The sequence below is a fragment of the Callithrix jacchus genome, chromosome 8 (assembly GCF_049354715.1).
Source record: "Callithrix jacchus isolate 240 chromosome 8, calJac240_pri, whole genome shotgun sequence".
NCBI classification, from domain to species: domain Eukaryota; kingdom Metazoa; phylum Chordata; class Mammalia; order Primates; family Cebidae; genus Callithrix; species Callithrix jacchus.
Window position 1 is genome coordinate 89,598,537 of NC_133509.1, and position 23,200 is coordinate 89,621,736.

At 37.8% G+C, this 23,200-nt stretch overlaps 1 protein-coding gene across 5 annotated transcripts; it reads left to right on the plus strand.

Annotated features, from left to right (window-relative positions):
* Nucleotides 1-51: 51 nt before the first annotated feature.
* SOCS4 (suppressor of cytokine signaling 4) lies at nucleotides 52-21,032 on the plus strand. 5 transcript variants are annotated; one of them, XM_078334989.1, is made up of 5 exons: nucleotides 52-433; nucleotides 3,398-3,557; nucleotides 5,312-5,439; nucleotides 9,219-9,314; nucleotides 14,528-21,032. In XM_078334989.1, the coding sequence occupies exon 5, from the start codon at nucleotides 14,620-14,622 to the stop codon at nucleotides 15,940-15,942; it is 1,323 nt and encodes a 440-aa protein (XP_078191115.1). In that variant the 5' UTR covers nucleotides 52-433; nucleotides 3,398-3,557; nucleotides 5,312-5,439; nucleotides 9,219-9,314; nucleotides 14,528-14,619; the 3' UTR covers nucleotides 15,943-21,032. The 5 variants fall into 5 exon arrangements, with proteins under 5 accessions (XP_078191115.1, XP_054095931.1, XP_017832611.1 ...); XM_054239956.2 differs by having other exon boundaries at nucleotides 3,398-3,553; XM_017977122.4 differs by lacking the exon at nucleotides 3,398-3,557.
* Nucleotides 21,033-23,200: the final 2,168 nt, after the last annotated feature.

Below are 23,200 nucleotides of genomic sequence, written 5' to 3' on the forward strand. Positions count from 1 at the left end.
CGACCCGCCCACTCCGAACGCAGGTCCCGAAAGAGGTCGCGGAGTGGTGGCGTCAGCGGCGGCGCCCTTCGCGTGGAAATTAGCCGGTCTCCTGGGCAGTGAGGGAGGAAGGGAGGAAGGGAGGAAGGGAGGAAGGGAGGAAGGGAGGAAGGGAGGAAGGGAGGAAGGGAGGAAGGGAGGAAGGGAGTGAGCTGAACACGGAAGTGGTGGCGGCGCCTAGGGACCTGGCTGAGGCGATGACTGTGACGGCTGGGATGGGACCAGAACGCCGAAGCGGGATTGGGGGTGGCAGAAAGGCATCCGCTTTGTAAGACCTACACGAGGTGCCGGAGTGGTTGGGCCTCCCCTCCCTACTTAAGCAAGCGCCCTGAGTGATGGCGATGGAGAGGGCAGCAGTTACTCTGGCAACCCCAGTTAAGCTGCGCTCCAGGAGGTGAGTGGGGGAAGGGTGGAAGCTGCTGGTCTCGTAGCCCGGGGTCTTGTTCCTGCCGTCCAGGGTCTCCTCCCGGGCAAGCATATCCGGATCCCTAAAAGGATCCGGTCCTTTCTTGGGGCCCAGTTAGCAGACAGATCTTTGAGCATCTTCTCTGGAGAAGAAGGCGAGATCTTTTCGAGCCTCTAATCTTGGCATCATTCGTGCCCTCACCTTGTCTCTTCTGTAGAGATAAAGGAGGAATGACTTAATTTCAGTTCCGGTTGGTTACTCTTGGTCCCTGAAGGTATGGGATATATACATTAATGTTTATTCCTTGCGATTCTATATATCCCTTTTGAAGAAAGTAACTTGTGTTCTCTATTCAGAGCCTACCTAAAGTTTACTGAAGTGAATGTTTAGAATCAAAAGAAGAGTTATAACTTAACTGCGTTGAGTGCTTACATTTGATCCATGCAATGTCTGCTAGAGTCTTGGCCACTAAGTTTAAGTTTATGATTTTTCTTGTATCTTCACATTCTCCAGATTGGTACACCAGCCTCTGATGAAAACCTTCAGAATGATATTCTTTCGTTCGTACTTATCTTTGAGAATTTTTCAGTGTTTTTGTGATACCTTCCAGTACCAATCACGTTTAGTTGATTACCTAAATGAAATGTTTTCTTCTGTTGAAGAGGTTTCCCTGCTTTTTTTTTTCAATTTAGTTCCATTGTGAAAAGTTGGAAGCACACAGGCAAACCGTCGTGTTCTTACCTTGGATGGCATTGTGTGAGGCGTTGTTTTTAGTACTAGAGCTCCAGATAGCCTTGCTAGATGCAGAGGTTTGTATATGAATGAAGGGGAAGAATGACTGGCTTAAAAATGACTTCGGATTTGTGGAAAAATAACCCACCGTTGATTTCCCGAAAGATCAATGGTACCTGAGATGCTGCTTTCTGAGTGACCTAATTTTTCTTTGGAGATCATTTGTTTTTTGGATAGACCCGTTTATAAATGTTTAGTTCAAGTAACTTGCTGTCATTGGTTAGCCTACATGGAGTTCAACTCACATAATATTCAACTCTATGTTGAATAAAGCATGGGGAGATTTCTGGTTAGTACTATTCACAGCTCAGCATAAGAAGAATCTCCAAATTAGAACAAGTTATAGCTACAAAATGCCTTCACTGTAATAGCTGTAATATCCATGTGACTTTAAGACTGATTGGTGTCCACACATCTTTTTCTCTTATCAATGAAACCATTTGATTCATAGGTTAAAGAACAATTTTCTTTGCAGATTTCGCATGTATGATAAGAGCTTGAGCCTCCGAGTTCTACAGTCCTAGGTTTTAATTTTACCTGGCACTTACGTGACCTTGAATATGTTCCTTTACTGAAAATCGAATTCCTCATCTCTAAAATGCACATGACACCAACCTCCATTGCATTGTTAGAGTATATAGGAGATACTCGTGGATGTATAAAAGTAATTGTTATTAATGTTTCATGTTATTAAAGGGGTACTTTGGGTGGGTATTTATTGGGTTTTGTTTAAAGTGGAATTTGTTTAAATAATTATCCAGTAGATTTTTCAAATGTTAAAAGAATGTATTCTTGCTTTTGCTAGTATAATGTTTTCACAGTTCCATTTGTTTCAGTCAAATGCCTACAAATAGTAATACCTTCAGTGAATTTATGGTCTTGCGGAGGGAACTAGACATTCAAACAATATGGACAGTGCAGTAACGAAAGATGTGTAACTTAAGTATTAGCAAACTTGTCTAGTTAGTTAAGATAATACAGTTTTTAAAAAAGAACTCAGTGTAGCCATGTCACTGATATAAGTATTAAAAATTTTCCAAATAGAGTTATTTATCATTAACAGTGCTTATCTCATAGGTGTGGGTGGCTATTTGAACTGACTGAAAATGATGCCAAAGTCACAGATTGAATTGCAGCGACGGTTAGCTTTGCTCTGTTGTAACCACTTATACTACCCTTAGGCTTACTAATTTTATTGGTGTCAAAGGCAATTGAGTGAGAAAACATGGGTACATTTGCCATTCTACCGATGATGGTATTACCTATATGAAATCATATGATCTTACAGAGCTTATCTAAGAGGATATACCAGTATTGGCTTATGGAAGGAGTTTTAAAAATAATTTTCTATTAAAATATGTACTTGGTGCAAAAGTGATTAATCTTGTGAAAGGTAAGGCTAGAAGAGTGTAACAATAGCCAAGGAGACCAAAATATTAAAAAAGAAACATTGAAGGCACTTTAGAAATGCTAAGATTTTTATATTTCTGAATGTGTCCTGAAACTTACTAGCCTATCTAATAATTTTGGGGTAAAGTATTATTTATTTGGTAAATAGTATTTGTCTGTATGTAAACTTCATATGATATAAAAGGCAATACAGTAAAAGTCCCCCTCCTACTCGTACTCCCAGCTACCCAGTTCCCCTGGCTAAAAGACAGCCAGTATTTTATTCTTATATTACATTAACACTAGATCCTTACTACAGCAAGATGAGATAATCAGTGTTTTATAGATAGAAAAACTAAGAAAAGTTGTGATTTATCTCACACACCTTTGAAATGTCAGAGCTAGAAATAGAACCCAGGTCTTTCACCTAGTCCAAGGTAGTCTACCACACTGATTCTTCAAATCATAGTTGTTGCCACAAAACTTAGAATGTAGTAAAACATAATGTCGGCCGGGCATAGTGGCTCATGCCTGTAATCCAAGCACTTTGGAGGCCAAGGCTGGCGGATCACCTGAGGTCGGAGTTCAAGACCAGCTTGACCAACATGGTGAAACCCTGTCTTTAAAAAACAAAATTAAATAAATGAAAGGAAAAAAAAACAAAAACATAATGTCTAAAGTCACCTTTTTTTGGGGGGATGGAGTCTCACTCTGTTGCCAGGCCAGAGTGCAGTGGTGCGATCTTGGCTCACTGAAACCTCTGCCTCCTAGATTCAAGTGATTCTCCTGCCTCAGCCTCCCAAGTAGCTGGGACTACAGGATGGTCTTGATCTCTTGACCTCATAATCCACCTGCCTTGGCCTTCCAAAGTGCTGGGATTACAGAAGAGCCACCGCACCCAGCCTAGAGGTCACCTTTTACTGATTTGTAGGTAAAACTTGTTACCCAACTTTAAATGTAAGCATATGTAATTGTTAAAAAGCAGTGAAGAGAATATAATAAAATTTTGTAAAATCTTTGCCTCTTTTCTATTTAAATCAACTTACTAAGTTAGCTTTTAAAAAGCTACAATTTTTCTGTTAAAGAATTTAAAACTTTTTAAAAGAATATATTTAACATCAGGAATAATATGGTGCTTTGTGATATTTCAGAAATGCTTGAGCTTCCTTGACTTCACATTTCTGAGGCACATTTTATGTAGAAATTTTAGCCTTACATGTAGTCTTTGTTTCCCTTCTCCTTTTTCTTAATTTTGCTACTTTCCCATCTCTCATTTTTAATCATGGAAAGATCTGAGTAGTACTAGGAAGTGGCCAGTATTTGTTTTCATTAAGTTCAGCATATGTTATTTTTATACATTTTATTCTTAGCAGTAAAAAAATGAAGTAGCTGGCATTATCCAGATTTTACAGTGGGAGAACTTAAGCTAAATTAGATTTTTTTTTAAGCAGGTAACATACCTAGTGGGTGCAAAGTCTGAATTTTAGCCCATATTTGACAATTTAGCAGCTCACACTATTTCATCTTCACCTTAAAGTGCTTATGCTTATTTTTAAAAATAGTATAGTGAAAAACAGCATAGGTTGTTAATTTTTTACAGATGTTTAAAACTTCAAAATTTTCTCTTTATGCTTTATTGGACTTATAAGAAAAAAGAACAAGAAATAGGCCAAAATGTCAAAAATTGCCTGCTTTTAAGTAATGGAATTATAGCTGTTTTCCTCTCCTTTTTAAATTTTTCTGAGTGGTCCATATATTATACAATGAGCATCTATTGTTTTTATCATAGAAAATTACAGATTAGAAGAAAAAATCTGTTCAATCTAATTTGTTCCATAAAGTGTTACAGTACTATATCTTAAATATTCTGTTTCTTAAATTCTGTTAATCTTCCTTCTACTTTTAGAAGTTCAGGTACTGCCAGCTCATAGTTTTCTGCTTTCTTCACTCTAGATTAGCCTCTTCAGTGATAGGGGTTCCTAAACATCTCTCCTTATCTTTAGCTAAAGCTTAGGGAATGTACACTCATGTTAACAGATTAGCCCATTAATGTTTCCCCAAAATTTGTTCCACGAAAGGATTTGTGGCAAAGTAAAGACAGGAAGCTATAGCTTATGCAGATTTCTTTACTGAGGGGTCTCTTGGGAACGCTTGCTAAATATGCACTGTAATCTTTGAGAGAAGAAGCATTTCCCAAACTTATTTGACAAGAGAAGCTTTTTTTCTCCAAAATTTGTGTTAACATCTTTCAGAACTAGTGTCCACAAGAGTACAGAGTGGGCAAAAGTGACATAAGCAAACTATACTTAGGAAAGAAACTGGAAAAAATGGGGAGAAAGGGAAAGGAGGGTGCAGTGCTACTAAATTGATGATTCATTTTTAGAAAATTGCCATTAAGTCCCATGAGCCCTGGCTATGGGACTTAATGGCAATTAACTTTTTCTTCTAATCTGTAATTTTCTATGATAAAAACAATATATGCTCATTGTATAATATATGGACCAGTCAGAAAAATTTAAAAACAAGAGGAAAACAGCTATAATTCCATTACTTAATATTTACTGGAAATATTTACTGGAAAATGAACCTGTATTGCTTTTGTAATGAGAAAAACATTTGTTTTTTAGTCAGATATTTTTTCAGACAAATAAACCCATTTTCACATTTTTTTCTTAACATTCCAAGGAGTTCATCTGTTGTCTGCTATCCATTGACTTCCGTTTGTGGAGCCTAAATGTTTCTACAGAATCCAACTCAAATACACGGACTATGATCAGAATGCTTTCAAGGAGTTTTTGGGCACATGATGGCAGGTAAACTTTGGAATCATTAATTTGGTAGGGAAAATCCTCAGGCTTAATGACTACCATATTAATTATGTATTTGTGCATTATTAATGTAGTGTACTGAATTAGTCTTTATAAGATCAAATTTATTTCAGTGTAGTATTTGCATTAATTGTGGTCTTAGATGTATGTCAGCATTGTAGACATAAGTAGTTCAATTAATAATTAATGTATGCAATAATGCTGTTATCCAACATCATAGAGAATACTAATGAATTTCCAGATAAAGGAACCTTATCCTTTTAATTATTGGATTTTAATTGTTTTCTGTAGAAATCTTGAATTAAAATCACCTTTTCAGCCTCAGTCAGTATTACTAAATATTATTTAAATATTTTGTAGTGAAAATTGACATAATGGGCACTCATTCTGTTATCATTGTCATTGTAATTTGTGGTAGAATCTGGGACCAAATAGTGGCAGAATCTAGGAACTTGTTTTGTTGAGAAGGCTTTTATGTAAACTTGCTTTTTAAATATTTGCTTTTTGCTCATTAAGAAATATGACTTTAAAAGAAAAAAGATGTCATTCTGTACTCCCCAGGGCAATGTCACATAGCTGCCTTCATAAAAAATTAATTATTGAATCGAGCCAAAGCAGCCTTTTTCCAAGTGATTCTTTCACCTTCTTTTTAAAAAGCATTTTTGCAGCTACAATCAAAGATCTTTGATTTGTCAGCATCTTTCAAACTATCACCATTGATTTTTGTGTCACATAAAATTATTGGTGAAGCCACCTTATCATTTCCTTTTCTACCTCATTTATACGAAGTTTTCATAAAATTTTAAGAATTAATGATAGGCTATCTAGAACAACTCGTTCAGATTAAGAACACTACACTTTTTTTTGCATTCAGATTTTACATGTATGGACAAAATTCCAAAGCACATTTTCAAAATACTCATCTTTAGTCTTTATAACAATAAAAATAATTTTTCACTTACTAAAATTAATAGTTATTTTTATTGAAAGAAATATGATTATTTTTCTATTTTAGAATTTTGGTTCAAAGAAGCTTCTGGAAGAGATTAGAAAATTCTCTTTAAAGTATATGAAAGTTTGATATCTCGCTCATTTTTTTAATAACAGAATCAAATACTGGTGAAAGAAATTCTGAATATCTTTTTTCTAACAAGATCTCTCCATAGCAGAGGGTTATTTTTAAGCAGTTACTTTCTCAGTAATTATTAAGATTTTACGTATGCCAAAAATTATATGATTAAATGCATGCGTTTTTAAAAAATAAATCTATCTGCGAAATAGCTTCTGAGAGCCACTTGTTATTTCAGTAAAGATTATGAAATTTGGAAGACTATTATTTTGTAAAAGAAAAATATATAACGACCAGGCGCAGTGGCTCATGCCTGTAATCCCAGCACTTTGGGAAGCTAAGGCAGGCGGATCACAAGGTCTGGAGATCGAGACCATCCTGGCTAACACAGTGAAACCCCATCTCTACTAAAAATACAAAAAATTAGCCAGGAGAATCGCTTGAACCCAGGAGTTGCAGTGAGTTGAGATCATGCCACTCCACTCCAGCCTGGGTGATAACAACAAGACTCTATCTCAAAAAAAAACAAAACAAAACAAAGAGCCAGGCACAGGGGCTCACGTCTGTAATCCCAGCACTTTGGGAGGCTGAGGCAGGCAGATTACTTGAGGCCAGGAGTTCGAGACCAGCCTGGACAACATGGTGAAACCCTGTCTCTACTGAAAAAATACAAAAATTAGCCAGGTGTGGCGGCATGTCAGTAATTCCAGCTACTGGGGAGGCTGAGGCAGGAGAATCACTTGAACCTCGGAGGCAGAGGTTTCAGTGAGCCAAGACTGTACCATTGCACTCCATTCTGGGTGACAGAGTGAGACCCTGTCTCAAAAACTAACAAACAAACAAAAAGATATAAACAGTACACTGAAAGTTAATAAAGAAATGGAGAGGGCTGGCTGCCATAACTTGTAAGCTTTTTGGAACTCCCATTCTTCTCTTAGGAACAGCACAGACAACTGTCCATCTGACAATGCATGATGGTAACATCATCAACCATATTCAGTACTAATATTAGTTTTTGTAATTTTTAGACAAATATAAATAGAAAAATTTTCTTCTGACTTTGAAGACTAAAACATCTGATGACATTCTGAACCATATATTGATAGGGCAAAAAATAACATTTTATAAAAGTAGGATTTCTTGAGCATGAACTTACAGTTTTCTAGCAAAAGAATAGCTATGTGAAATTTATATAAAGCTCTAATTCTGAGATAGATCCAAAACAGTAACTAATCAGAATTTTTATTGCATTAACTCCTTTTTTTTTTTTCCTTTGAGACGAAGTCTGGCTCCGTCACCCAGGCTGGAGTGCAATGGCGCGATCTTGGCTCACTGCAACAGCAGCCTCCCAGGTTCAAGCCATTCTCCTGCCTCAGCCTCCCAAGTAGCTGGGACTACAGGCATGTGCCACCATGCCTGGCTAATTTTTGTATTTTTAGTAGAGATGGAGTTTCGCCATTTTGGCCAGGCTGGTCTCGAACTCCTGACCTCAGGTGATCCACCCACCTTGACCTCCCAAAGTGCTGGGATTACAGGTGTGAGTCACAGCACCCAGCCTGCATTAATTAAGTACAGGTAAATGTATGGAAAACTCAACTAGGGCAGTGATATTTTTAACTTTATTTTATGGACATCTGTAGCATTAGCACACATAAAAACAGCTAACCTAAAATCCAGACACATTTGATTGACTGGTACCTGTGACATACAAGTTGGTAAGCCTTGCAACAGAAAACCTGTTTTGCGTGTAAACTTGTTCTTTGGGTGAAGATATCAAATGATTCTGTAACTTCATGGTCTGTTGAGTTTCACCTGTATCTGACATGTGGTTACTTTTTCACTTTGAAACATTAGTTTTCCTCCTGAAAATCGTATTTGCTCACAAAAATCTCTTTACTTTGTAGTAACATTGGGCTAGAGACAGAGGTATTCTGTGATTTCTTATGAAGAAAACTATAAAGCCAATAAAACTGGCTTAGATGCTTTAACAAAACAACATATGTTGTCTTTGTTTCTTTTTTTAAAAAAAAAGAAAAAAATGAACATATATGTTAACACGTATTGAATACTTAACACATTTAGGACCTAAGCTGAATATATGCATTATGTTATGTAATCCTGAACAGCCCAATGAAATAGATGGCATTAGTACCTCAATTTTACATGTGAATGAACTGATGTTTCAAGGTTATATGGCTAGTACAAAACAGAAACTGGACTCAACCACGTTTCTAATGCCTGCCGTCACTATGCTATGGGAATGCATCCTTGCCATCCATACATGTATAGAAATACTGAGAATGTTAAAGCGGTTACTGCTGGGGGGTGGGATTATGGATATATTTGCTTTTTTGTTGAAACTTTATGCCTGGTTTGGGTTTTCCATGGTGAGCATGAATTTTCCCTCTCAGAAAGACTTAGTATCTCCTCTTTATCTCTAGGCTTCTAAAATTAGAATAATGTACTTTGATATTGAGTAGGCTCTTTCAGTATGGAGGTGCCTGTCCTTTAGTCATGGGAAATTTTCTAATATAGTTTATTTGATAATTTCTCCTATCCATTTTGTTATTTTCTATGAAATGCCTGTATTAATCTCTAATGTTCTTGTCTTTTGTCTAGTTCACTATTTTTTCCTATTTTCTGTATCAGTTTCTAAGCATACCCACCAACTTTTCTATTAAATATTTTATTTCAGGCCAGGTGCAGTGGCTCACGCCTGAAATCCCTGCCCTTTGGAAGAAGTGGGCAGATTGCTTAAGCCCAGGAGTTTGATACCAGCCTAGGCAACGTGGTAAGACTCCATCTCTACAAAAAAATACAAAAATTAGCCAGGCATGGTGGCACACACCTGTAGTCCCAGCTACTTGGAAGGCTGAGGTGAGAGGATCACTTGAGCCCTGGGAAACAGGTTGCAGTGTGCCAAGATCATGCCACTGCATCCCAGCGTGGCTGACAAAGTGAGACCCTGTCTCAAGAAAAAAAAAAATTATGTCTGGGCACAGTGGCTCACACCTATAATCCTGGCACTTTGGGAGGCCAAGGCGGGTGGATCACAAGGTCAGGAGTTCAAGACGGGCCTGGCCAACATGGTAAAACCCCGTCTCTACTAAAAATATTAGCTGGACATGGTGGTGGGTGCCTGTATCTCAGCTACTCGGGAGGCTGAGGCAGAGAATTGCTTGAACCCAGGAGGCGGAGGTTGCAGTGAGCCAAGATTGCACCACTGCACTGCAGCCTGGGGGAAAGAGCGAGACTCTGTCTCAAAAAAAAAAAAAATTTATTTCAGCAATCATATTTTTAATTTCAAAAAAAAAAAAAAATCTTATTCTAGTTGTCCGCCCCTCCTTTTATTTATTTATTTTAGAAGGAGTTTGGATCTTGTCACCCGGACTGGAGTACTGGGATGCAATCCCAGCTCACTGCAACATCTGCCTCCTGGGTTCAAGCAATTTTCCTGCCTCAGCCTCCCAAGTAACTGGGATTACAAGCACCACAACCACGCCCAGCTAATTTTTGTATTTTTAGTAGAGACAGGGTTTCACTCTGTTGGCCAGGCTAGTCTCAAACTCCTGATCTCAGGTGATCCGCCCACCTCGGCCTCCAAAAGTGCTGGGATTACAGGCCTAAGCCACTGCCCCAGCCCCACCTCCTTTTCATAGCATCTTGCTTATTCATAGTTGTAATATCTTCTCTTGACTTAAAAGAAGTCAATTTTAGTTTCTGCTCTTTCTATACTTGTTTTCTCCAAGTTCTGTATATTTTGTTATTTCATATATGTTAGAAACTTTCCTCAAAAGTCATACTAGTCTGTTCTCATGCTACTGATAAAGATATAACCAAGAATGGGTAATTTATAAAGGAAAGAGGTTTGACTCACAGTTCCACATGGCTGGGGAGGCCTCACAATCATGGCAGAAGGTGAATGAGGAGCAAAGTCACATCTTACATGGCGGCAGGCAAGAGAGCTTCTGCAGGGGAACTCCCATTTATAAAACCATCAAATCTCATGAGACTTACTATCATGAGAACAGTATGGGTGAAACTGCCTTCATGATTCAGTTAATCACCACCTGGCCCTGCCTTTGATTATTGCAATAGGGATTATTGCAATTTAAAGTGAGATTTAGGTGGGTACACAGGCAAACCATATCAAGTCTGATGACACATGAGTGTTCTTTTCTAGTTTAGAGTGTACAACTATGCTTCCTGGAAGCTGTGTGTGAGTAGGCAGGGCCTGTGGACATGTGTGCTTCACTGCATGCTTGGGTGGTCTTCCAGCTTTATATTGGATGGATTCCCAGCTGTCAGCTTTAATAGGTCTTTTCTCTTTGGCCATTGTCTTTTCCAGAAAAGTGTCTTTCACTCTTCTATTAGGGAGTTATAAATCTAGCTCCTGGAGTTCTGGGAGTGGATGGCAGAAGAAGGCAAGGAACTTTTAATTTTTTGCTGTTGTTTAGGCCCAATCTTTTCCTCTACCCTCGCTGTTTCTGCTATTTAAAATCCCAAGCCCATTTGGTTCAGTTTCTCCAAATAATAAGTGTCCAATTTCCTCTAGATGTGGGATAAGAAACAGAAATCTACCTGCTCTTAGGCAGAATGTCACCTTATCTCCCATGTTGCACCCTGTTCTCCACCCACACTTTCGGTAGCACCCAGTGCCTGTGGGTCCTGAACTTTACCTGCTCTGTTGACTTGCGTCTTATCTGTGTTACCTCTGTGCCTGATGCCTCCTGTATCTCTGCTGCTGAGTCAGTTATTTTTCATTCATTTTCTGTACTTCTATTTTATGACTTTGGTTATAGATATCTGTTCATTTCATTGAAGAAGAGGTTTGTGATTTTATTTCTCATATTTTCTTGTTGATTGGACTGACTTCTGAGAGAAGGAGGGGCAAAAAGATTTTCACTCTGCCATTTTCTGACTGGAATAATTTTTGTTTTATAATGAGAAAAAACCAAAAAGCTGTTTTTATCTTGAGGGGAAATCAAGTTACACTAATCATTGAGAAATTTAGGGCCAGGCTCAGTGGCTCACACCTATAGTCCCAGAACTTTCACTTGAACCCAGGAGTTCAAGACCAGCCTGGGCAACCGAAGGAGACTCTGTCTCTACAAAATAAAAATTTTTAATTAGTCTTGCATGGTGGCACGTGTCTGTAGTCCCTGCTACTCCAGAGGCTGAGGCAGGAAAATGACTTGAGTCTGGGAGGTCAAGGCTGCAGTGAGCTGTGATTGCACCACTGCACTCCAGCCTGGGCGATAGAGACCATCTTAAAAAATAAATAAATAAATTTAATGAAATGGTAACAGTTATGACTAAGAAAGCATTATAATCACTGAAAGATTTTATAAGGAGACTTGGTTGCTTTTGAAGGTAGCAAGAAGTTTGAGAGAGAAATTGAAGTAGGGCCTTTGTAAAGGTGGGAATGTCGTCAAGAACACAGAGAGCTTAGCTCTCATATGGAAGTGAAGGAAGAGAAGGAAGACATACCATGATTTGGAGGCAGCAAAGAGACAAGATTAGAGGTCACACTCAGAAGTGAAGTTCATTTAGTAAATAAGAGCGCCAAGCATTTCAAACTTTAATAAATGACTCTCCATATTCTTCAGCCCACCTGTTGCTTCTAGTTTTTGTTCAGTGGAATTTAGTCAATGAACAGCCAAAGCATGCAGTTGAATATAATCTTGGCTATGCTAAGTGATGAAGTTTCTTTCAAAATTAGATAAGAAATATTTTTCCCTAAAGATCTTAAATGGTTATATATCACTGAGCATATTAAATCAAAATACGGGTGTTCCTCCATATCCATGGAGATTGGTTCTAGGACCCCTGCAGATACCAAAGTCCATGGATGCTCAAATCCCTTAAAATAAAATGGAGTGATATTAGCACATAACCTACCCCTGTCCTCCCAAATACTTTTAATCATTTCTAGATTACTTATCATACCTAATACAATATAAATGCTATATAAAGAGTTGTTATACTGTATTGCTTTTAATTTATTAGGTTTTTTTCCTTGAATATTTTCTATCTACAGTTGGTTGAATCTGAGGATGGAGAACCCATGGATATGGAGGGCTGACTGTAAAGCTATAATCACCAGATGGTGTTTTTTTTGGAACTGGGGTCTCATTCTGTCATTCAGACAGGAGTGCAGTGGCACAATCACAGCTCACTGCAAACTCTGCCTCCCAAGCTGATGCAATCCTCCCACCTTAGGCTCCCGAGTAGCTGAGACCACAGGCGTGTGCCACCACACCCAGCTAATCTTTTGTATTTTTGTTAGAGACGAGAGACGGGGTTTTGTCACATTGCCCAGGCTAGTCTCAAACTCCTTAGCTCAGGCAGTCTACCCACCTCGGCCTCCCAAAATGCTGAGAATACAGATGTGAGCCACTGCACCCAGCCTTAGAAATAGAGTTCTTTATATGGCAAGTCTTTATTATTAGTTCACACTTTTAAGCACTTGCCAGTCATATTTTCCAATACAGATACTTGTTTCAAATCCTACTACTTTGAAAATGGATTCAAGTGTCTGTAGACATTTACTTGACTGTTGGGATTTTTAAAGTTTTCCTCTAACGTAATCAAACTTAATCATATCAGACTGTTGAGTATGACTGGATTTTTTTTTTTTTTAGTTACAAAATTTATGTTTCATTTGCAAAAAAATTGAGATAATAGGACCCCTTTCCCCAGTTCCTGGCCTAAATCTCCCCCCGCTCCCCAACACACACACACACACACACACCCAGAGACGGAGTCTTGCTCTGTCACCTAGTCTGGAGTGTAGTGGCAACTCGGCCTCCTGGGTCAAGCAGTTCTCCTGCCTCGGCTTCCTGAGTTGAGTAGCTGGGATTACAGGCTCCTGCCACAATGCTGGGCTAATTTTTGTATTTCTTTTTTTTTTTCTCCCCCTTAAAAAAATTTTTTTTAATAGAGGCGGGGTTTCACGGTGTTACCAGGATGGTCTTGATTTCCTGACCTCGTGATCCGTCCACCTCGGCCTCCCAAAGTGCTGGAATTACAGGTGTGAGCCACCGTGCCTGGCCAATTTTTGTATTTCTAGTAGAGACAGGGTTTCACCATATTGGTCGGGCTGGTCTCAAACTCCTGACCTCGTGATCCACCTGCCTCCGTCTCCCAAAGTGCCATGATTACAAGTGTGAGCCACCAGGCCCACCCAATCCTAAATCTTATTCCACGTAAGAATACTTAAGTAAATTCCATTTACAAACAATCATTATTAGTCTTCATGAAACTCGGTATTTTACATTGCAAATTCTAGTATGTTTTACCAACTTCAGAGGAAAGGTAGTGCCTTATAGAAATTTATCTGCTTGTTTTCAAATGATCAAGAATACAAAGACATATGTGTTTAAAATGGCAAATTTTTATCCAATTTTATGTTTTCTAAAAATTGCCTAAACTAATAGTAAAGTTGACCAGTTACTGAAATTAGTTTAAAATACTGCATTGGGAATGCTTACTGGGCATTTCTGTTGTTCAGTGGTGATTGTTTATTTAAAAATTCTTACAGCTTTACAACTTAAAATTGTTCGTATTTTAATCAGTAGGGCAGGAAATATGGAGAAGGTGAAGGAACTATGTAGGGTAGTAGTTCTCAAACACCAGCTCATAGATTTGTGTCTGTCTCCTACAAATAATTCACTGATCTGCTGTGAAGTAAGGAAACTGTGGTAAGGAGAGATAAACATAAGATATACTTCAAGACTAGAAACTATTAACATTTGCACATTTATTATGGTTGATAGAGGAGGTTTGGCTTTTTCTGTGTCACACTGAAAATTAGCTATGAGACAGGAACCCTCTTCGCCCTATGACATTATTATCATATATATTATATAGCATTTTATTTAAGTGGGAACAAACTTTTTTGTGTACTAACCATGCTTTTTCCTCTTGTGTCTAATTGAAGCTTAATATGTAAACTAGACAAGGTAGATGACAAATGATTAATGGCTTTTTTTTTTTCTTTAGCTACATCCAGAAAGTGCCCAGAAGAAACTTGCTGCTGGAAAAATAGAAAAAGCCGTATTTATAACATTAGAATTTATGAATAATTTGTTAAAATGGCAGAAAATAATGAAAATATTAGTAAAAATGTAGATGTAAGGCCCAAAACTAGTCGGAGCAGAAGTGCCGACAGAAAAGACGGTTATGTGTGGAGTGGAAAGAAGTTATCTTGGTCAAAAAAGAGTGAGAGTTGTTCAGATGCTGAAACAGTGAATGATATAGAAAAAACTGAAGTTTCTTTAAGGAGCCAAGAAAGGAAGCACAGCTGTTCATCCATTGAGTTGGACTTAGATCATTCCTGTGGGCATAGATTTTTAGGCCGATCTCTTAAACAGAAACTGCAGGATGCTGTGGGGCAGTGTTTTCCAATAAAGAATTGTAGTAGTCGGCACTCTTCTGGGCTTCCATCTAAAAGGAAAATTCATATCAGTGAACTCATGTTAGATAAGTGTCCTTTCCCACCTCGATCAGATTTAGCCTTTAGGTGGCATTTTATTAAACGACACACTGCTCCTATAAATTCCAAATCAGATGAATGGGTAAGCACAGACTTGTCTCAGACTGAATTGAGGGATGGTCAACTAAAACGAAGCAATGTGGAAGAAAATATAAACTGTTTCTCACATACCAACGTTCAGCCCTGTGTCATAACCACCACCAACGTTTCGTGTAGAGAAGGTCCTATGACTGGCTCTGTGATGAACCTGGTTTCAAATAACAGTATAGAAGATAGTGATATGGATTCCGATGATGAAATTCTAACACTTTGCACAAGTTCCAGAAAAAGAAACAAAGCCAAATGGGAATTGGATGATGAAATCCTGCAGTTGGAAACACCTCCTAAATACCACACACAGATTGATTATGTCCACTGTCTTGTACCAGACCTCCTTCAGATCAATAACAATCCATGTTACTGGGGAGTGATGGATAAATACGCAGCCGAAGCACTACTGGAAGGAAAACCAGAGGGTACCTTTTTACTTCGAGATTCAGCACAGGAAGACTATTTATTTTCTGTTAGTTTTAGACGCTATAGTCGTTCTCTTCATGCTAGAATTGAACAGTGGAATCACAACTTTAGCTTTGATGCACATGATCCCTGTGTCTTCCATTCTCCTGACATTACTGGGCTCCTAGAACATTATAAGGACCCAAGTGCCTGTATGTTCTTTGAACCACTTCTATCCACTCCTTTAATTCGGACTTTCCCTTTTTCCCTGCAGCATATATGCAGAACGGTTATTTGTAACTGTACAACTTATGATGGCATCGATGCCCTTCCAATTCCTTCTTCTATGAAATTATATCTGAAGGAATATCATTATAAATCAAAAGTTAGAGTACTCAGGATTGATGCACCAGAACAACAGTGCTAGTAACAGATAGGAATATGGAAATTATAACATATATTTTCATTTAATATTTTATTTTTTTTATTCCACTTTGAATTTTTCTACGAAGGCAGTGGTGTCCAGAGAAATCTCTGCCCTAAATTTTACTTCTAAATCCATTTTTTAAATGATACACTAGTTGTTTAAGGTTATACACTAGAGCGTAGATAGATATTTTTTAACCAGGTATTTGGTTTTTGTTTTTACCGTATAGATTGTATACTTAAATTTTTTCTTTCCTGAATTTATACATGATCCAGGCATATTTGAACTTTGGTAGGCATTGCAAACACATTTGAATATTCTGTATTTCATACTCTTCTTCAAGGTAATCTTAATGTTTTTTCCTACATGTGAAATATTTTGTTGATGTATGCCATTAGTATTATATATAAAATATACTTCCCCATCCCCCTTTTCACTGAGTTTGACATTCTTCAGTAAAGCTGAATGTTGTAATTCACCATCCATACTAATGTTACTGACTTTTATAACTTACCATTAGGGATGTTAAAGGTAACAAAACCAAGTCAAACTTGATGTGTTTTCATTTTAAATATTAACTCTAAAGCAGGATTACCAAATTTGATTAATCTGGTTGATGAGAACCAAATGAAAACATAACATTCTAGAGGTGCACTTACTCTTCTGCAATATGGCTGGATCATTTGTCATTACTGAATAGGTCTTTCTCCTCAACCTAGAAGAGTTAAACCATCTTCAAAACATAAATCTTGTTCCTTTCTCACTGGAAGCTTTGAAAATAGTGGTAACACTATTAGTAGCTAGTAGTTACTAAAGTGCTAAAGCAATTGTGGGGTTTTTCTGTATTAGCTTATGAACTGTCACTTCTACTTAGCCCTTTTATAGAAACTCTGAGCTATTACTTTGGGGAAATTCCACAGTCTATAAGCAGCCGCAAATTTCCACTAGTAATCAGAGTACCTAAGTAGTTTTTTATTAAGTTGAACTTTGATAAAGATTCAAGAAATAAACATGGAGCTCAGTATTCAGGAAGCTTAATATTGTTTTTGATTTACAAGCTCCAAATAATTATCCCTATCTTCAGAATTAACTACGTCTTTAATGTGGCTTCAAGATAAAGGAAAGCCATTGGACAGCTACATGACTTGCGCCATATAAAACAGTACTAGACAAAAGGGGTGATCTTTTAAATTTACTCTCCCAGAAACGGTAACATTTTTAGAAACATCTTTAACCCAAGGTAACTAGTAAAAATAAATGGAGTGGTATCCTATCTAACTTCTTTTTTTTTTAAAGAATCAGTGAATAATAAATGTAGACAGACAATTTTTCTTCTGGTGAGCTGTCTAACCCTTTGTACAAATTGGCATTTTTAATATGGTAATTGATTTCTTGATGCTAGTTCAGCTATATTAGGAAACTGCTTCTACCTGGATTGAAAGAAATTGGACTCATAAACTTCCCAGTTAGAACAATGTTTCTTCATTATTGTTGCTTTTACATGAATAGCATTTCCCTATCTGGTAGTTCTGCTGTTAACATGAAGATGACATTTTTCCAAAATAGCTTTAAAATAAATTTTTAGTAATTATTACAAAATTAAACAAGGAAAATCTCTATTGCCATTATCTTCTATCATTTATTTTTCCTCAGTGATCTCAAGATTGTCTTAGTCTCAATGAGATGTAGCTAAAAAAATTGCACCTCTCTTAGCAGTGATGAGGCTCAGGATATCATAACACCAGTGTCAGGATAAATATCTCTTGTAAAGATGATGTTTACCTTTTCCAATGTCAGAAAAGTCTCATACTACCTCATCTTTATTGTGGCGCTTTTGTAGATCACTGAGAAGCTTATCTTATTAACCAATATAACACTTCCTAAATCACCATCTTTGGTGAAAGAAAATAGTGTGGTAGACTACCCATGATTATAGTTTTTTAATCAGAATTTGATAAGATTTTCTGTTTCTGTGAAACAATTATTTTAAATATTTTTCTTTTAAAAGTAGCTTTTTATCAGGTACAGAAAAACCTAAGGGATGATTAGCTTACAAATATTCTGTTAAGGGGTAGTTTTATAAAGAAAAATGATATATAATTATGTTGTCTTTTATAGTGTTAAAATTAGTATTTATAAGAAAGTCAAGATCTAAGTACCTTTTCATATAATTCAAACTGATTGCTTGTGATATGTTTTCTCTGGCTTTTTTTATATTTTCAACTTCAAGGTATTAACAGCTGTTAACACTTAAATATTGCCACATATATAGCCTTGAAGTAGATGGTCTAACAGAGAGCAGGGAAGAGATTCATTGACTTTGAAATGATTTTTATTTTTCCTTTGGTATTTGCTACAGTGAAAAGAAATTTGGAAAGTAGATATATAAAGACTTGAGAAGGGATTTTTTTTTTTTAAGGGAAATAAGGGAAAATAAAAGTAATAATTTTTTTTAAAAACATTAAGGAATTGGAATTCAGAAAGGTTACCCCCTTCCTCTGTGTCTTTGTGAGGATACACTTGGAAGAACATTCAGTATTCAGAAACTAATCTATACGAAATTTAAACAATACATTGGTTGCACTATATAAATGAGTAAACTTTGAGTGGAACAATGTGGGAACGTATAAATTTGTCTAAAATTTTGTAACTATGTTGAACAGTGGGAAGATTTGAAAGTGTTAATTCCAGAGTTGAGAAAGCATTTAGCATGGTGGAAATGTGGAGAGCTTATTGGTGATAGAGAATGGAGCTAAGAGAAATAAGATCAAATATTAAAATTAGGAATTTAGGCATTACCTCAGGGAAAAGCCTTGACAGTGAAAAGAAACTACTTAATTGCTAATGGCTAGTCTGGACCAGACACTTAACTGCGCTTTGGGAATCATCCTGGGAGAATCAGGAAATAAACTTGACTTTTCTATTTTTCTCTGAAGCTTTACAAGACATACTCCCACTCCCATTTTTTTCCTAAGCCTACAGCATCTTGATTCATAGTGTAATTCCTGAAGTATGCTGAATGGACTTTTTAAGGTTCCTTTAGCATTTCTGTATAGAGTTATATGTGATCTATCTATAACCATGTCATTTCCCTAAATAATTCATAGAGGGAATGGTTTAATTTAAAGGAAGGCCTAATAGGAAGAAGATTAAAGGAAGCTTTTAGTCAGCCTGTGGCTAGATTTATTGATTTGGTGATCAAACCTGTGTTTTTCCTTGAATTTCAGCTAATGGCCAACTGTGGTCAAAGAATGGCTTTCAGTTAAAGTTTTGACTTCTTAATTATAAATAATATAAAGAATGTCTTAGTAATTAGAAATCCTTTGATAAGCTGAACAAATGTGGCAAGTAGGACTCCTATCATTACACAAATTCCAATTATTTTTATAAGAAAAACACATAAACCATTATCATTTATTCATGAGCCAAAGCCATTAAGCAGATAAATCCAGTTATCAGCTTCCTGCCTCTGAAGTTTGGATCATTTTATAGATCCATGCAATAGAGAGCTTCCTTCCTATGAAACAAAAACCTTGAGAGCTCTTTTGTTTGTTTGAGACAGAGTCTCGCTGTTGTCGGCCCAGGCTGGAGTGCAATGGCATGATCTCAGCTCACTGCAACCTCCGCCTCTCAGGTTCCAGCAATTCTGCCTCAGCCTCCCAAGTAGCTAAGATTACAGGCACCCGCCACCATGCCCAGCTAATTTTTGTATTTTTAGTAGAGATGGGGCTTTACCATGTTGGCTAGGCTGGTCTCGAACTCCTGACCTCAGGTGATCCACCCACCTCAGCCTTCCAGAGTGCTGGGGTTACAGGCATAAGCCACCATGCCTGGCCAAGATCTAACTCACTTATTTTTCATGAAAAATATTTCTTGTCACTTTTAGCTATAATCGAAATCCAAAAAACAGCTTAAGCATTCGTTTTGGTAAAGTAAATTTCAAGGAAAGTAAACAAAATTATAAAACATCCCTGGAGACAACACAAGAAAAACAATGTTTAAATCTAGAATAGCCTGTGTAATGTTAGGTAATGTAATGCACAAGTGAATAAAAGATTTTAAGTCAAGCAAACTACTGTTTCTACTTTGGAGGAAAAAAGTTTTACATTTTTATTTTGAGGAAAGAACAGAAAGCACAAAAGTTTTTCTTTAGTAATGGCCTACTAAATATGAGCAGTGCAAGAGTCCACCTGTACTATTCTTATACAGTAAAATATTAGACACAAAATGGAGGTAACTTTTTTAAATAGATTGGCTTGGAAGTTGAAATGTAGATTAATGGATATAACCCAATACAAAGGAATTTTCAAATAAAGCCAAAGTCTATATTTTTCTTTCTAATTTTGAATAGATTACTCAGTCCTAAATCTTCTTTGCCTTTATTTCCTATAAAATGTAGATGATACTTGTCACTCTACTTCCTGGAGGTTAATTCTTCAGCAAGAGGTGACCCTGGGAGCATACTTTAAAATAATTGCTGTACAGCCATTGAGTGCTAATGTTATCATAGATTTACAAAATATTTCCTTAGTGGACCCTGCAGAATCACATTCACTTCTCTTAGACTGTAATAGGCTTTCTTGGCTTGTTTTAATAGTAGAGATAGCAGTACAATTTGAATTTATGGTTTAGGCTCTGCAATTAGAGGAACAATTGCAGTTTCCTCCTAGCCTTCATATGGTCTCTGTAAAACTGTTTGCCTAACTTATTTTAAAAGTTGATTATATTTTCAGAAAATAAAGATAATCACTTTTGCCATGGTTATAATCAAATCAAAGCTTTCAGACTTGAGAGCCATGGTGTAAAACTCAAGGAGGTTTACTTAAATTATGCTGACTTTGCTAGAATCGGATACATTCTGTGTAAGCCAAGTATGAGTTCATATGTACTCGAATATACAATTTTCACAAAGCTATTACTCTTGTCATCAGGCTTGTATGATCTACTCCTTACCATGAAAGAAGTAGACAATTGCCACTTTTATTTCTAATCCTTAAATTGAATATTTCTTCTTGGATGTAAGTTCAAATAAATTGATCTGGATAAATTTTCATTTCTTCTTAAGTAAAACTTCCTATGTAAAATCCAAAGGCTTTGTGTCTTATTTAAAATATTATTATATGTCTTTACTTCACACATTCAAATTAGAGTCTGAAAAAGATAGAGAAATCCATATTCTTACATATTTTCTAATTTATAATACACTCCTTTAATTTTTAGTGTTTGGGTCTTCCAGAAGCCGATGCCAAGATGTGATTAGAGGTGCAAGAGATTTATTTGGAGTGAAACACCTATAAAGATAAAGGAGAAAGGAGCAGAAGGTGGGAATTCTTCATACCACACTGAAAGTCTGACACCTGGAAGGAAGGATTGGGTAGGGTGGGCCTGGGACTAAAGTGCACCTACCTTCAGATTGCTAGATGAGGACTTGGTTCCCAAGCAAAGGTTGCTTGTAGACAAGTCCACAAGGTACAGGAATGACCTAGATCTGGACCCTCCCCGCCAAAACGTGCTCAGCTACTAGCTGATTCCAGGCAAGGATAAGTTGGAGGCTATCCATTACTGGTACACAGCACCAGGACTAGGGTGTGGTGAGACATTTGGGAACAAATATTTGACTAAAAGACTAAGGAAGACAATGTTTTGGTGCAATATTCTAAAATCAGAATTGATGCAACAACAAAAAAAAATGATGAGTAAGATACCAAATTTAAAATCAAACCTGACCAGATTACTGACTTCCTGTTACTTCAGGCTTCAGCATAGCTCCACAAGGCACTGTTGATTCACTATCCAATGAAGACAGGGTAGGTCCACACTAGTCGTGTAATTTTCCATAGGCCTGTGTGCCCTTATCCAAAAATAAGACTCTTGGCTTAGGTATTTACAGTTCCTCTGTTGCCCTGTTTTCAGTGTGAGAATTGTGTGTGCTATGGAACACATCCAGAGATGTCTTCCTTTAATCAAGTTCATAGTTAGATGTCCACCCACTGACCCACTAATGCCTTATACAAAGCAAGATGCAACTGTTGGGCATACTTTTAGGATATTTTTACATGTTACAAAAATGTATATTGGGCTGGGCGCGGTGGCTTAAGCCTGTAATCCCAGCACTTTGGGAGGCCGAGGCGGGTGGATCACGAGGTCAAGAGATTGAGACCATCCTGGTCAACATGGTGAAACCCCATCTCTACTAAAAATACAAAAAATTATCTCGGCGTGGTGGCGCGTGCCTGTAATCCCAGCTACTCAGGAGGCTGAGGCAGGAGAATTGCCTGAACCCGGGAGGCAAAGGTTGCGGTGAGCCGAGATCGTGCCATTGCACTCCAGCCTGGGTAACAAGAGCGAAACTCCGTCTCAAAAAAAAAAAAAAAAGTATATTGCCCGTGCATGCGGCTCACGCCTGTAATCCCAGCTCTTTGGGAGGCCAATCACGCGGTTAAGAGATGGAGACCATCCTGGCCAACATGATGAAACTCTGTCTCTGCTAAAAATACAAAAATTAGCCGGGCGTGTCAAGTGTGCCTGTAGTCCCAGCTACTCCGGAGGCTGAGGCACGAGAATCACTTAAACCCGGGAGGTGGAAGTTGCAGTGAGCCGAGATCGCGCCACTGCACTCCAGTCTGGCAACAGATGTGACACTCCGTCTCAAAAAAAGAAAAAAATACATTGCATATATGTGTATGTTTTGCACACCATATAATTATCACATCTTCATAACCAAGTTAGTAGGTTCCTTGACTGGGGTCATGTCATCTGTGCCTGACACAGGAGATGATGTTTATTCAAAAATGAACATGAGGGCCAGGCGCGGTGGCTCACACTTGTAATACCAGCACTTTGAGAGATCGAAAGGTGGGGAGGGAGGGGGCGGGGTATCGCTTGAGGCTAGCAGGGTGATACCCCATCTCTACCAAAAATACAAAAATCAACCGGGTGTGGTGCACACGCCTGTAGTCCCAGCCACCCGGAGGCTAAGATGGGAGGATCGCTTGAGACTAGCAGGCGGAGGTTGCAGCGAGCGGAGATCGCGCCACTGAACTCCAGCCCGGGTGACAGAGGCCAGTCTCAAAAACAACAACAAAACATGGGAGAAAAGGGGCATTGATGAGGAAAAATGTGCAAAGACAGCAAATATCAATTTATCAAGCTATTTACAAACGTCTTCCCTTTCCTGAATTAATCTTTTCCCTCTCCCCACTTTTGGCCCAGGATCTGAGTCCTCGGGTCAGGCCGAAATCTGCACGCGTCCATACCC